Source organism: Camelina sativa, chromosome 10 (assembly GCF_030686135.1).
Source record: "Camelina sativa cultivar CO46 ecotype springtype chromosome 10, ASM3068613v1".
Lineage (NCBI taxonomy): Eukaryota > Viridiplantae > Streptophyta > Magnoliopsida > Brassicales > Brassicaceae > Camelina > Camelina sativa.
The window spans coordinates 4,838,367-4,851,524 of NC_141889.1; the positions used below are offsets into that span (position 1 = coordinate 4,838,367).

At 40.3% G+C, this 13,158-nt stretch overlaps 5 protein-coding genes and 1 pseudogene across 9 annotated transcripts; 5 read left to right on the top strand and 1 right to left on the bottom strand.

The window, feature by feature from the left end:
* The first annotated feature begins 71 nt into the window (after nt 1–71).
* On the top strand, nt 72–1,763 carry LOC147935808 (uncharacterized). 2 transcript variants are annotated; one of them, XM_087469613.1, is made up of 3 exons: nt 72–196; nt 279–516; nt 1,369–1,763. In XM_087469613.1, the coding sequence occupies exons 2-3, from the start codon at nt 327–329 to the stop codon at nt 1,488–1,490; spliced, it is 312 nt and encodes a 103-aa protein (XP_087325739.1). In that variant the 5' UTR covers nt 72–196; nt 279–326; the 3' UTR covers nt 1,491–1,763. The 2 variants fall into 2 exon arrangements, with proteins under 2 accessions (XP_087325739.1, XP_087325738.1); XM_087469612.1 differs by having other exon boundaries at nt 192–516.
* A 412-nt stretch (nt 1,764–2,175) lies between these two features.
* Nucleotides 2,176–4,144, top strand: LOC104717215 (threonine synthase 1, chloroplastic pseudogene; annotated as a pseudogene). The gene has a single exon (XR_015568756.1). The product of XR_015568756.1 is annotated as a threonine synthase 1, chloroplastic pseudogene (transcript).
* Nucleotides 4,104–5,824, bottom strand: LOC104717216 (WD repeat-containing protein VIP3). Its single transcript, XM_010434758.3, has 2 exons — nt 5,456–5,824; nt 4,104–4,866 (listed from the first exon to the last, which is right to left on the bottom strand). Exons 1-2 carry the CDS (start codon nt 5,792–5,794, stop codon nt 4,240–4,242), a joined length of 966 nt encoding a protein of 321 aa, XP_010433060.1. The 5' UTR covers nt 5,795–5,824; the 3' UTR covers nt 4,104–4,239.
* Nucleotides 5,825–5,932: 108 nt separating this feature from the next.
* Nucleotides 5,933–7,834, top strand: LOC104717217 (pre-mRNA cleavage factor Im 25 kDa subunit 1). Of its 2 annotated transcripts, none has more exons than XM_010434759.3 (7): nt 5,933–6,405; nt 6,515–6,560; nt 6,664–6,757; nt 6,846–6,919; nt 6,991–7,077; nt 7,176–7,286; nt 7,426–7,834. In XM_010434759.3, the coding sequence occupies exons 1-7, from the start codon at nt 6,218–6,220 to the stop codon at nt 7,495–7,497; spliced, it is 672 nt and encodes a 223-aa protein (XP_010433061.1). In that variant the 5' UTR covers nt 5,933–6,217; the 3' UTR covers nt 7,498–7,834. The 2 variants fall into 2 exon arrangements, with proteins under 2 accessions (XP_010433061.1, XP_010433062.1); XM_010434760.3 differs by having other exon boundaries at nt 5,977–6,405; nt 6,855–6,919.
* Nucleotides 7,835–8,090: 256 nt separating this feature from the next.
* LOC104717218 (mitogen-activated protein kinase kinase 2) lies at nt 8,091–10,779 on the top strand. Its single transcript, XM_010434761.3, has 8 exons — nt 8,091–8,296; nt 8,428–8,512; nt 8,781–8,915; nt 9,339–9,563; nt 9,651–9,833; nt 9,925–10,148; nt 10,231–10,276; nt 10,414–10,779. The coding sequence occupies exons 1-8, from the start codon at nt 8,220–8,222 to the stop codon at nt 10,528–10,530; spliced, it is 1,092 nt and encodes a 363-aa protein (XP_010433063.2). The 5' UTR covers nt 8,091–8,219; the 3' UTR covers nt 10,531–10,779.
* Nucleotides 10,780–10,912: 133 nt separating this feature from the next.
* LOC104717219 (patatin-like protein 8) lies at nt 10,913–13,126 on the top strand. 2 transcript variants are annotated; one of them, XM_010434762.3, is made up of 2 exons: nt 10,913–12,553; nt 12,643–13,126. In XM_010434762.3, exons 1-2 carry the CDS (start codon nt 11,279–11,281, stop codon nt 12,958–12,960), a joined length of 1,593 nt encoding a protein of 530 aa, XP_010433064.2. In that variant the 5' UTR covers nt 10,913–11,278; the 3' UTR covers nt 12,961–13,126. The 2 variants fall into 2 exon arrangements, with proteins under 2 accessions (XP_010433064.2, XP_087325735.1); XM_087469609.1 differs by having other exon boundaries at nt 12,646–13,126.
* Nucleotides 13,127–13,158: the final 32 nt, after the last annotated feature.

Here is a 13,158-nt window from a genome sequence, read left to right on the forward strand (position 1 = left end):
GTATGAGACAAGGAAAAATCAAACAACGCGTAGTCTTGGCATCTAGATAATAAATAGATCCGGCAGTGAACCGTACGTTGAGTAGATTTCACGACAGAAAAAAAATCAATTAAATTGCACCAAACTGATCCCGTCACCGTCGCAACAAGAGAGACTCATCAACATCTGAAGAAAGACCTAAAAGCAAACACAAACAGTAACGATTTCGTTTTTTGTTTTTTTTTCTCGAGCTCTGGATCTTCTGCAATTTCACGCAATAGAATCTGCTCTTCTTCTAGATCGTTTCGATCCCATTGATCTTTGATCCGGGGAGCGAGCTGTGTAAAATGGCGTACGTCGACCATGCGTTCTCGATAACGGACGAGGACATTATGATAGAGAGTTCATACACCGTCAATAACCGACCGCCGGTTAAGGAGATCGCACTCGCGGTGGCTCTACTCGTGTTCGGAACCCTAGGAATTGTCTCCGGCTTCTTTATGGCGTATAATCGAGTTGGCGGTGATCGAGGCCACGGTACGATTTCTCTTTGTCCATTTAATTCCCCCATTTGCAATCCATTTTGTTTTCGTGCTTCTCTTGGTTCCTTAAAGCTTATCTGATCCAGTGTAGGTGTGTAGAAATGGAAAATTCGTGAGATTCTGGAGGACTTGTTAATTTTTAAGTTTGAGAGAGATTCAGAAAGCAAAAATTTGATTGTTTAGGAAATGTTTTGATTTGAAAAAAGAAGTTACATAAGAATTTTTAGGTGATTAAGCTGATAAAATAGATTGTTGCAAGTGCTCTTGTGAGCTACTATGGTGTCTAATTTCGTTTCACTTTGGCCTTTTTTTTATTCTCTGTGTGTTCTGAAGATTTGGATGAATACACACAACACTTTATAGAATCTTTCCAAAGGCATTTGGTTTGATTTCATTCTTAGAATTAGCACTGTTTAGTAAACTTCCGGGGAGAACTCGTTTATAACAGACATATATTCACTGAAGTCCATAATTTCTTAGATCGCATAAATACTCTGATTGATTTTTGCCAATAGAAAGAAACCTCTGTGTGTAACATAGACATGAGTTTTGCTTTAAAACTTGTTAGTTTACTCTTCTTTCACTGGGTTGTAACTCTTTTGATGAAGTTCGCACATCCCCAACGCAATGTGAAAGCAAAGTATCTGCACCATACTTAAAAACTTGATTTCGTTTGATTTGCCATTTTATTAGTATTGCCAGAACTAGTTCGTTTCGTTCTCATCATTGCATCAGTGGCCTATCATCATTCTTAGTTTTTAAATATGTGATTTGGGCATTGAGCTAAAGTAATGACAAATCCATTCTCTCTCTGTTTGTTTCTTTTTTTTTTTGATGGTGGAAACAGGGATTTTCTTCATCGTCTTGGGGTGTCTTCTATTCATCCCGGGGTTTTACTATACGCGGATCGCGTATTACGCTTACAAAGGATACAAAGGTTTCTCCTTCTCAAACATACCGCCTGTTTAGTGTCCCCTTTTGGATCTCTCTCTCCTACTCAATGTATAGAGATGTTTTTTATTGCTTGTAAGCAAATGATTGACTTGTTTTCTCTCTTGTGTAGTTTTTATAGGAGTTGAGTTGAGGTTGAGTCCCTTCTAGCTTTCTCGCTCCTCTTGTTAAAATAAAATTTGAGTCTGTGACAGTTTTAGTCAGATTTATTTACATACAGATGTAACTGGTTCATTTTCCATCAACATTCATCTGGATGCAGTATTTTAGTATCATGGTAATTAGGTTCAATCCGAGATTCCGAGTCTTTATAATAAATCTGGCCAATTCACACATGCTATTTCACTGTTTTAGTCGTCCAAAATTCAGATATACTAGTAGAGTTACAATCTAAATCATGATAGTGTTCTTTCAAAAACGTGATTCTGGTGTAAAATTTATTCATAAACGTGATTCTGGTGTAAAAAAAATTATGATGTTCCACTTTATTGTTTTGTTTGGGGTCAAATGTAACCACTACCTTTGTCTGTCTGTGGTCAATCTTATGTTTTATCAGCTAAAAAAGCAAACGTGATAAAATATAAAGAATCAAAGAATCAATTGCGGCTATATACGGAAAGGGATCCCCAGATATTTTTGGGCCCAAAAGATCTATACGCCACATTATATAGATAGACCTAAAAGTTTAAACCGAATCGCCCGGTTTAAAACATTTCCGGTTTAATTTGTTTATAATATAATCCCAAATTAATCTGAACTTTGTATGTGTCTCTCTCTCTCTCTCGTGTGTCTCTCTACTCAAAATCCTCAGCCGCATCTCACTTCTCATTTCTCTCTTTCTATCTCTTCAAAAAAATAAAAAAATGGCTTCCTCTTGTCTCTTCCACGCCTCTGTATCTTCCCTAAACCCTAAACAAGACCCCATCCGCCGCCACCACCACCATCGCTCACCCTCCTTCCTCCGTTACCGCCCCGTTGTCGTCTCCTGTACCGCCGATGGAAACAACAACAAATCCCCGATCGAGACAGTCGTCATTAAGCCTCACCGTACCGAAGATAACATTCGAGACGAGGCTCGTCGTAACCGTTCCACCGCCGTGAATCCGTTTTCAGCTAAATACGTTCCTTTCAATGCGGCTCCTGGATCCACCGAGTCTTACTCCCTCGACGAGATCGTGTACCGTAGCCGCTCCGGTGGTTTGCTTGATGTCGAGCACGATATGGAGGCTTTGAAGCGATTCGATGGAGCGTACTGGCGAGATCTCTTCGATTCGCGTGTTGGCAAAAGCACTTGGCCGTATGGATCGGGTGTATGGTCGAAGAAAGAGTGGGTTCTTCCTGAGATCGACGACGACGACATCGTTTCGGCCTTTGAAGGAAACTCGAATCTGTTCTGGGCTGAGAGGTTTGGTAAACAGTTTCTAGGGATGAACGATCTGTGGGTGAAACACTGTGGGATTAGTCATACAGGAAGTTTCAAGGATCTTGGAATGACTGTTTTGGTTAGTCAAGTTAATCGCCTGAGAAAGATGAAGCGACCTGTGGTTGGTGTTGGATGTGCTTCCACCGGAGATACCTCAGCTGCTCTCTCTGCTTACTGTGCTTCCGCTGGAATCCCTTCGATTGTGTTCTTACCAGCGAACAAGATCTCTATGGCTCAGCTGGTGCAGCCTATAGCTAATGGTGCGTTTGTTTTGAGTATTGACACTGATTTTGATGGGTGTATGAAGCTCATTAGAGAGATAACTGCGGAATTGCCGATTTATTTGGCCAATTCGTTGAATAGTTTGAGGTTAGAAGGTCAGAAAACTGCAGCTATTGAGATTCTGCAGCAGTTTGATTGGCAAGTTCCTGATTGGGTCATTGTTCCTGGAGGTAATCTAGGAAACATTTACGCCTTTTACAAAGGATTCAAGATGTGTCAAGAACTGGGACTTGTTGATAGGATCCCGAGGATGGTCTGCGCACAAGCAGCTAATGCTAATCCTCTTTACTTGCACTACAAGTCTGGCTGGAAGGATTTCAAGCCCATGACTGCAAGTACCACCTTTGCCTCTGCGATTCAGATCGGTGACCCTGTCTCCATCGATAGGGCTGTGTACGCTCTCAAGAAGTGCAACGGTATTGTAGAAGAAGCCACGGAGGAGGAGCTGATGGATGCAATGGCTCAAGCGGATTCGACCGGAATGTTTATCTGTCCACATACAGGTGTAGCTCTTACTGCTCTGTTCAAGCTGAGGAACCAAGGAGTGATTGCACCGACTGATAGAACCGTGGTTGTGAGTACTGCTCATGGGTTGAAGTTTACACAGTCTAAGATTGATTATCACTCCAATGCCATCCCTGACATGGCTTGCAGATTCTCCAATCCTCCTGTTGAAGTGAAAGCAGATTTCGGAGCTGTTATGGATGTTCTCAAGAGTTACTTAGGGAGTAATACACTTACGTCATAAGAGAGAGACCTTAATCTTTAGCTGTTTTGTCTTTTCTGGAAACTTTTAGCCGTTTGTTTGTGTACTCTTCAAACTCTCCAGTCTCCTCATCTTTCTGTTATCTTTTAATATGTTTATCAGTTTTCCAATAAGTAAGTTCTGAGGCAAAGTTTGAATTTTTTTCTATGTAAAGGAGTTATAAATCTAATGTTTCCGATCAAAATCTTATACCAACAAAAACCTGTTGCAATTACATTGATACAACTAGTGTTTACATAAAAACTGCGGAAACTAGATGCGTCTTGGAGAATGCATAAAAGAAAAAATAGGATTGTTCATGAGTAATCATAGAGTGATACACTCTTGTCGTCAGAGACACTAGCGAGTCTACCAGCCCGGACACCAGTTCCACCCGGAGGTCTAAACGCCACAGACCAAACCTGGTCATTGTGATTGCTCATTGTCTGGATTGCAGCTCTCATCTTAAGATCCCATAGCCTCACAGTTCTATCGCTCGAGCCAGTTGCTATGGCTCCACCGTCTGGGCTAGCATCAACACTGAGCACCCAGCTTGTGTGCCCTGACATGGATCCTAACAGCGTTTTCCCTTCTGCATCGTGCATGTTCACATGCCCATCATCTGATCCGGAGAAGAGAACTCTTGGGTCTACAGGGGAGAACACAAGGGACCTTACAGGCATATTATGACCTTCTAGCTCGTGAAGAAGCTTTGAACGGTCAACATCAAATACACATATCGTGCCATCCATTGAACCACAAGCAAGCCGTTTCCCGTTAGGAGACCAAGCCACCGAGAGAACGAATTTCTTGCTGCTGGATTTATCAGAAGGTTTTGGTGCTTCTGGGCGTGGGATTGATAGAGTTGAGATTAATCTCCAGCTTGCAGTGTCCCAAAGCTTGACCGAGGCACTACTTCCACCAGCAACAGCAAGGATTGTACCCTAGGAACATGTAAAATACTATGTTAGCACTTAGCAGAAGAGCATCATTCTGAAGAGTGATGATTAAATCATGGAAGACCAGCTTAAAAGCAAATTAAAACTCCACTGCAAACTAATCCTGAAGCTGTATATTAAGTAATATAACTCAATAAGTTACAGTACTCTGATTGAAAAGGACTTGCCACCAACCAGCAAAGGTAAATAGCCAGAGTTATTGAAAGAGATCATTGCATTAATCATCACCAGTTTTGATTAAATTATACAATCATACCAAATCAAGAATTTTCAACAAAGCACTAATACACAATTCTTATGCTACCATGGTCATAAGATTATGAAAAATCAGAAGATGATCTAGATCTGTTTTCGACTACAGTAGATGACCCTATCTGATTCTTAGTAATTCAACTAGTTTCCAAGCATTGTTATATAGACCAGGAGAAACATAACTAGCAGCTAAGAAGTAAAAATTTACAATTAAGGAATCGAATTCTTGAACCACAAAACAAACAACCCAAATCCTTCAAAACCCTAAAATTTGGAGGCAATATCATCGAGTTCTAGGGATTTATATAAGAAAGTCAATTACCTTAGGCTCAAACTGCATTCCCCAAACCTCAGAAGGAGGAGCTTCCAAAACAGCAATAGTAGCATTAGTATCAACATCGAAGACGCGGACAAAGCTATCGAGCGAAGAAGACGCTGCAATAATCCCAGAAGGATGCGCCGCCACAGCTGCTACTCCCAACGAGTGTCCAGTATTAGTCCGCACAAGATCCAGCTCGTCCGGTCTCCATAACTTCACCGTCTCGTCTAGAGATCCAGTCAGAAGCAACGCCAGTCGATCTTCCGTCGCCGGAACCCAAGTCGCCGCCCAGACGGAATCTTCGTGAGCGTTCTCGATCGATTTGAGACCTGCGAGCTTCATCCTCTTTTTAGGTTTTTTTTTGTTCTTCTTCTTTTTACTGTGTTCCCTCAAGATGAAGCGAAAAGACCCGAATTTGAGACAGAGACTTTGATTCTCGTTTTCTAGTTAGAAAATAGAAAGTTGCGTCGTTTTTAGTAGTTTAAAACAATAGAATGCTTAAAACATCGTGCCGTCTTTTATAGGCCCATTAATATCATAAGAGAGAGGCCTATTAACTCTCTTCTTCCTCACTCTCCCGCCGGCGTCAGCTAAAATAGTAGTAGTACTGTTTTGCGGAGAAGAACTCTCGAGAACTGCCACGTCGCAGTGATCCGACTACGACACCTTCTTCACTCTTCTTGCTTCTTCTTCTCTCTTTTTGATCTCTCTGTTATTTTTAATTTAATCGTTCGAAGTCTATCTTTGATTTTTCTGGGGAAAAAGATGGGTGAAGAAGCTCGAGCTTTAGATATGGAGACAAGCGAAGAGAACACGACGACGAGACGAAACCATACCGTTCATGAATTGATGGTTGATTTATACCCACTAAGCAGCTACTACTTTGGTTCACGAGACGCTCTTACCGTCAAGGACGAGATTATCTCTGATCGAGTCATCAGATTGAAATCGAAGTAATTTACAGTTTTTTTTTTTTTTTTACCGTTTTCGTATGATTCTGATGATCTGGGTTTTTCTTATTGTAGCTAAAATTGTCTTCCTTTTGTTTTTTTTTTGTTGAAGTTATGCTGCTCATGGATTGAGGACTTGTGTTGAAGCTGTTCTTCTGGTAAAATTTACAGTTGATATCAAAATTAGGGATTTTGAAAAGTTTACTTTGAAAGGATTATTAACTAATAGCTATCGTTGTGTTGGGACACACATATCATTAGGTTGAGTTGTTTAAGCATCCTCATGTATTGCTTCTTCAATATAGAAACTCCATCTTCAAGCTTCCTGGTGGTCGTTTAAGACCTGGAGAATCAGGTTTGCTTTACTGTTTTCTTACCTCTCTCTATGCATAGATTCTCTGTATCCAATTCTCTCAATCATTCTCTGTATTAAACCTACTTAGATATTCAAGGTCTGAAACGGAAACTAGCATCAAAGCTTTCAGTTAATGAAAACGTCCTTGTTCCGGGTTTGGAGGTAAGTGTTTTGTTCTGAATGATTGTTTCCGGATTAAGTATGGTCTCTCTAATGTTAAAAGATTGTTGTAGGTAGGAGAATGCATTGGAATGTGGTGGAGACCCAACTTTGAGACTTTGATGTATCCTTTCTTGCCGCCCAATGTGAAGCATCCAAAGGTTAGTTTAGTTCCATGGTTATAAAGTTTGAGACTTTTGAAGATATGCGCATATATATACTTAAAAGCTCTGCTCTATCCTCATCTTTTTTTTTTCAGGAATGCTCAAAGCTTTTTCTTGTTAGATTACCGGTACATCAGCAGTTTGTCGTCCCAAAAAACTTCAAACTCCTTGCTGTTCCGTTGTGCCAACTTCATGAAGATGAAAAGGTATGTAGCAATCTGACTTGCATTTCCTTTACCTCATTGTGAACTTTGAAAAGCGATGGTCCTGGTCTGCAACTATAGGATCAGTCAAATCAAGCATTGTATTTGTATTTAATCCCCGTGTGATTCATGCATATTGCAGACTTATGGGCCGATCATATCGCAAATTCCCAAGCTGCTGTCGAAATTCTCTTTCAACATGATGGAGATATGAATAATAAACCTGGTGATCATTGCCTCCCTCGCGATATCATCATATGTTTGGTGAAATCCTATGTTGAGCCTCTGTGGCTAATTTCTATAGTAGGTTCATAAGAGTTTGCACCATGTGATATATAGACAATGTTGAATAACACAGCATGTTCTTGTTGGTTAGAGAGTAGACATGAAAGTATAGATGACAGACAGTGGTGTTAATTGATAGATACATTACTTTATTCGAAGTTTTTTTCTTTTCGTGTGATTATTTGTAACTTGCAAGTAAACAAACTTTTTTTTGTGGTAAAAGGATTTTGTTAAATTAATGTAAATGGTATTTAATCAAACGAAAAGATCGGTGCCAAATTGCAAATTGTTTAACGTTCTGTTGTAGTGGGATTGCCCAAAATCCAAACTGTTAATGTCTAACAGAGAAATAACTAAATTAAACCGGTTTGTGTCCGGTTAAAATGTGGATTTTAAACATTTCGGTCAAGGAAAACCGAAAAAGAAAAACAAGGAAATGGAGAAGTCGTTTGGTCAACGTCGTGAGCATGTGCTTTGACTAAAGTAATTATTAATGGCTACCTTTTTTCCAATTTCTTGCGGAAAAGTAAGTAAGTTGATTATGCTTAAAACTGTATTAACTTTAGTATATAAAATGACTCAGTCGAGAAAGACAAAACAAAAAAAACAAAAAAAAAAAAAAAAGGAAAAAAAAAAGAAAGGAAGAAGACGATGAAGAAAGGTGGATTTAGCAATAATCTGAAGCTCGCAATCCCTGTAGCTGGCGAGCAATCAATTACCAAATTCCTGTATATTTCAATCTCTTTGCTCCATGGATCTATCTAATGGATTGATTTAGAGATGTATTTTGTTGTGTGCGGAAATGTCTCTGATTTATGTGTTAGTGGAGGGAACTTAGGGTTTTGTGGTCTCTCTGTAGGACGCAGAGCGGTACGTTTAAGGATGGAGATCTGCGAGTTAACAAAGATGGAGTTCGAATCATCTCTCAGTTGGAGCCTGAAGTCGTAAGTCTCCCTCTCTCTGTCTCTCTCTCTATCTCTTTTTTTCTAGGTACTGATTTTACAGTGCATGAAGAATTTGCGGAGCTTTAGGTTAGGTGGAATGCGTGAAATAATGTGATGTGGTTTGTGGATCTGATCATTAGTAGAAACTTTTTTAAGATCATTACTATAGTTTTGGATAGAGAGAACTCAGGGAATTCACACAGTTTTAAGCTCACGTCTTCTTTGGTTGCTTTTGTAATCTGTTTTGTTGCAACTGTTTTTTTTTCAGCTGTCTCCAATTAAGCCAGCTGATGATCAGCTGAGCTTGTCGGATTTGGATATGGTTAAATTCATTGGCAAAGGAAGCAGTGGTGTTGTTCAGTTGGTTCAACACAAATGGACTGGCCAGTTTTTTGCCTTGAAGGTACACTCATTCGTTAACCATCTTCATATTCTATGTATATGATGAGCTAATTTGCTCTCTCTTTTTGTTCTGTGTTTGGAGAATTACAAAGCTCTTTTGAATCCATTCAAAGTAGTTCTGGGTCTTTTTTTTCAATTGTCTATGCTATGTGATCCATGATAACAACTAATCTTTTCTTTATCTAAAGCTGTTTTGTTTCTGAATTACTACAAGGTGAAATCATTGTTTACAAACTACTACATTTGTGCAGATTTCGTTTTGTGATGTTTTCCTTTTATCTCGTGTTTATCACTGTCTATGGATGGGAGAACCTGTTTCTCCTTTTTTGTCTCCCTTGCCTTTTCACTGTGAACTTTCTATTTTCAACTGAATCTTATTCCTTATTATTCTCTTTCTTGCATGACTCTTATGCGGTATAAGTAGGTGATTCAACTAAATATCGATGAAGCAATCCGCAAGGCAATTGCACAGGAGTTGAAAATAAATCAATCGTCACAGTGTCCATATCTTGTTAACTCGTACCAATCATTTTACGACAATGGCGCAATCTCACTAATTTTGGAGTACATGGACGGAGGATCTCTAGCAGACTTTCTCAAATCAGTTAAAGCCATTCCTGAGTCCTATCTTTCTGCCATCTTTAGACAAGTAAGCAATACAAAAAACACTGGAACCCCATACCTTCCTGAATCGGTTGATTGATGTGATTTTCTCGAATCTGTCAACTTAATACAGGTGCTCCAAGGACTGATCTATCTTCATCACGATAGGCATATCATCCACCGTGACTTGAAACCATCAAATCTGTTGATCAACCACAGAGGAGAAGTCAAAATAACTGACTTTGGTGTGAGTACCGTTATGACAAACACCGCAGGTTTAGCAAACACATTTGTGGGGACTTACAATTATATGTCTGTAAGTATCTTGTTTGTCTAGTTTGAGCATTGACTAGTTTGAAACCCTTTTCAGCGGTTAAAAATTGAGACTCAATTTTGCAATTTTGCAGCCAGAGAGAATTGTTGGAAACAAGTACGGTAATAAAAGTGATATATGGAGCTTGGGATTAGTAGTGCTCGAGTGTGCAACAGGAAAATTCCCTTATGCACCTCCCAATCAAGAGGAAACATGGACCAGTGTTTTCGAGTTGATGGAAGCCATTGTTGACCAACCGCCACCTGCTCTTCCTTCAGGAAGTTTCTCCCCTGAGTTATCTTCATTCATCTCCACATGGTAATTTCTCAAAAACAAAAACAGCAGCTCTTTTACCGGGATTACATACTAACTTTATATTCTACACTATACTCTCTTTCAGTTTGCAGAAGGATCCGAACAGTCGTAGCTCTGCTAAGGAACTAATGGTTTGTTTTTTTCTTATAAAATCTCTTTTGCATCTTTTTCATCAATTCAAATGTTGAATCATCATCTGGATCAAAAGTGAACTATGGTTTTCTATCCATTCAAGTGTTGAATCATCCTCTGGGTCAAAAAAATTCAGGAACATCCTTTCTTGAACAAATATGACTACTCGGGGATCAATCTCGCGTCCTACTTCACAGATGCAGGATCACCTCTTGCAACACTTGGGAATCTGTCTGGTACGTTCTCCGTTTAAACAACAGGGAGACATTATAGTATCACCATCTGGTTCCTGTTATCATCTGAAATTTCTTGTGTTAACTTCCAGTGAAAAAAATGCTCTTGTCATATATATATTAGATATATTTATATGATGTATTTTAAGATTCTAGATATATAAGCAAATGAGTGTTTATTGAAATTTTTTGCAATTGGAATTCATATTTTGTAATATTTTTAGATTGAAATCGTTATGGGAAATAGAAGAATAATCTGTATTCTAATATTCCGAAAATTGACTTCATTCTCTTTTCTTCTCGTCTATTAAGAAAAGCTTTCATTTATCAACTGTACAATCATTGGTGATGATACGAAAATATGAGAACTGGTATTCAGATTGCACTCAGATAAAATTCATCCAATACTTAAAATGTGAGTGGATTTTATTTGGTGTATCTGCCGCAAACCAATAAACTGTTTTGTTTAAAATAAAGTAATAGACATGTTTACTCAATCATATAAACAAGAAGAAGAAATAGAAAAATCAATTTGCTGGAGACGGCGTCGGACGTGGGTAGGAGACCTTTTGGGAGACACACGAGTAGTGCTTAGCCATGTCATTGCTAACATAGGCAACTGGTTCACATAAAACTCACAAAAATCAAATTCTATTTTTAAAATTTTTTGCACACGTCTTCCTAAACCACCTTTTCATACTTACATTGTCGAAGCTTCAATTCCAAGGTTTGTGTACAAATTAGCTAACTTCTCCCTCTCTAACGATTATGAATCGGCGCTACGATAAGCCGCCGCCATTGTCAGTTTCCTCCAAAGGGAAGAAGAAGCATTTTGTCAACCACACAGCTCCCAACACTCCTGGCCATTACGAGAAACCTCAAACCAGTCCGACGTTGTCAACGACTCGATCTCGCGAACCGATCACCGATTCCGATGATAAGCTCAGTTACGAGATCTTCTCGATTCTCGAAAGCAGGTTTCTCTTCGGATACGAAGACCCAAGGCTACTATGGATACCTCGTAGTCCACTACGACCCGGTGATTCCGAGGCAGGTCCTTCTCCTAGATCTCCGTTGACTCCCAACGGCGTCGTTCTCCCTGGAACGCCGTCTTCGTCGTTCAGAAGTCCTAGAGGAAGGATCTGCGTGTTGAGCATCGACGGTGGCGGCATGAGAGGTCTTTTGGCGGGAAAATCCCTAATCTATTTGGAACAAATGCTCAAAGAGAAATCCGGCGATCCAAACGCTCGAATCGCCGATTACTTCGACGTCGCCGCCGGATCAGGAGTCGGCGGAGTATTCTCGGCGATGATGTTCGCGACAAGAGACGGTAACCGCCCCATTTTCAAAGCGGAGGATACTTGGAAGTTCCTCGTAGACAACGCCGAAGGTTTCTACAGATCAGGCGGCGGAAGCGGAAGAGGAGGAGCCGGAGCGGCGATTAAACGGGTCATGAGATCCGGATCCGGATCCGGTTCGTCTTCGGTAACCGCCGCAACGGCGAAGCTAGAAAAAGCCATGAAAGCATCGTTCGCTGATCTAACGCTTAAAGACACACTCAAACCAATCCTCATCTCTTGCTACGATCTCTCAAGCACGGCGCCGTTTCTATTCTCACGTGCCGACGCGCTCGAGAGCGACAGTTTCGATTTCCGTCTCCGAGATATCTGCCGAGCCACGTGGGCGGAGCCGGGGACGTTTGATCCGGTTCGCACGTGTTCCGTCGACGGTAAAACACGGTGCGTCGCGGTTGGTGGTGGTCTAGCGATGAGTAATCCGACGGCGGCGGCGATAACGCACGTGTTTCATAACAAACAGGAGTTTCCGGCGGTGAAAGGAGTGGAGGATTTGTTGGTGTTGTCGCTTGGGACTGGTCAGCTTTTTGAAGTGAATTATGATTACGAGCAGGTTAAGAATTGGCGGGTTAAAGAATGGGCTCGGCCCATGGCGAGGATCTCTGGTGATGGATCTGCTGAGTTTGTTGATCAGGCTGTTGCTATGGGCTTTGGGCCTTACCGGAGTAGTAATTACGTTCGCATTCAGGTTTGGATTTTTTTTGTTTGTTTGTGTGTGTTTTTGGTATTTTGCATTTGTGGATGAAAAAATCATTAGAAAAATATATTGTGGTGCAGCAGGCGAACGGATCCCGACTAGGAGCTTGTGGACCGAACGTGGACACGGATCCAAGGGCGGAGAATGTGAAGAAACTGACGGAGATCGCTGATGAGATGTTGAAGCAAAACAATGTGGAATCGGTTTTGTTCGGAAGCAAAAGGATAGGAGAAATGAGCAATTCAGAGAAACTAGAGTGGTTCGCGAGTGAGCTTGTCATTGAGCAGCAGCGACGAAGTGTTAGAGCGTCTCCAACCGTAACGTTAAAGCAAGCTGTGTCCAAAACCAACCGTAATGCTATTAACGCAACTCTCACTCTCATATCTAAAGAAAGATGAAAACATTTTTCGAAGAAATGTTTCCACAAGTCATTGTTTTATTTGTCCTTTTATTGGTCCTTTTTCATTTATTTATTTTTCCTTCTACGTTGAGATTTATTACATATAAGGGAGAAAATAGAGTGAAATTCAAATATACAAGTCATTATTTTAGTTTAGTTTCATATTTCGTAATGTTCTTCTGAATTTGATTCAATT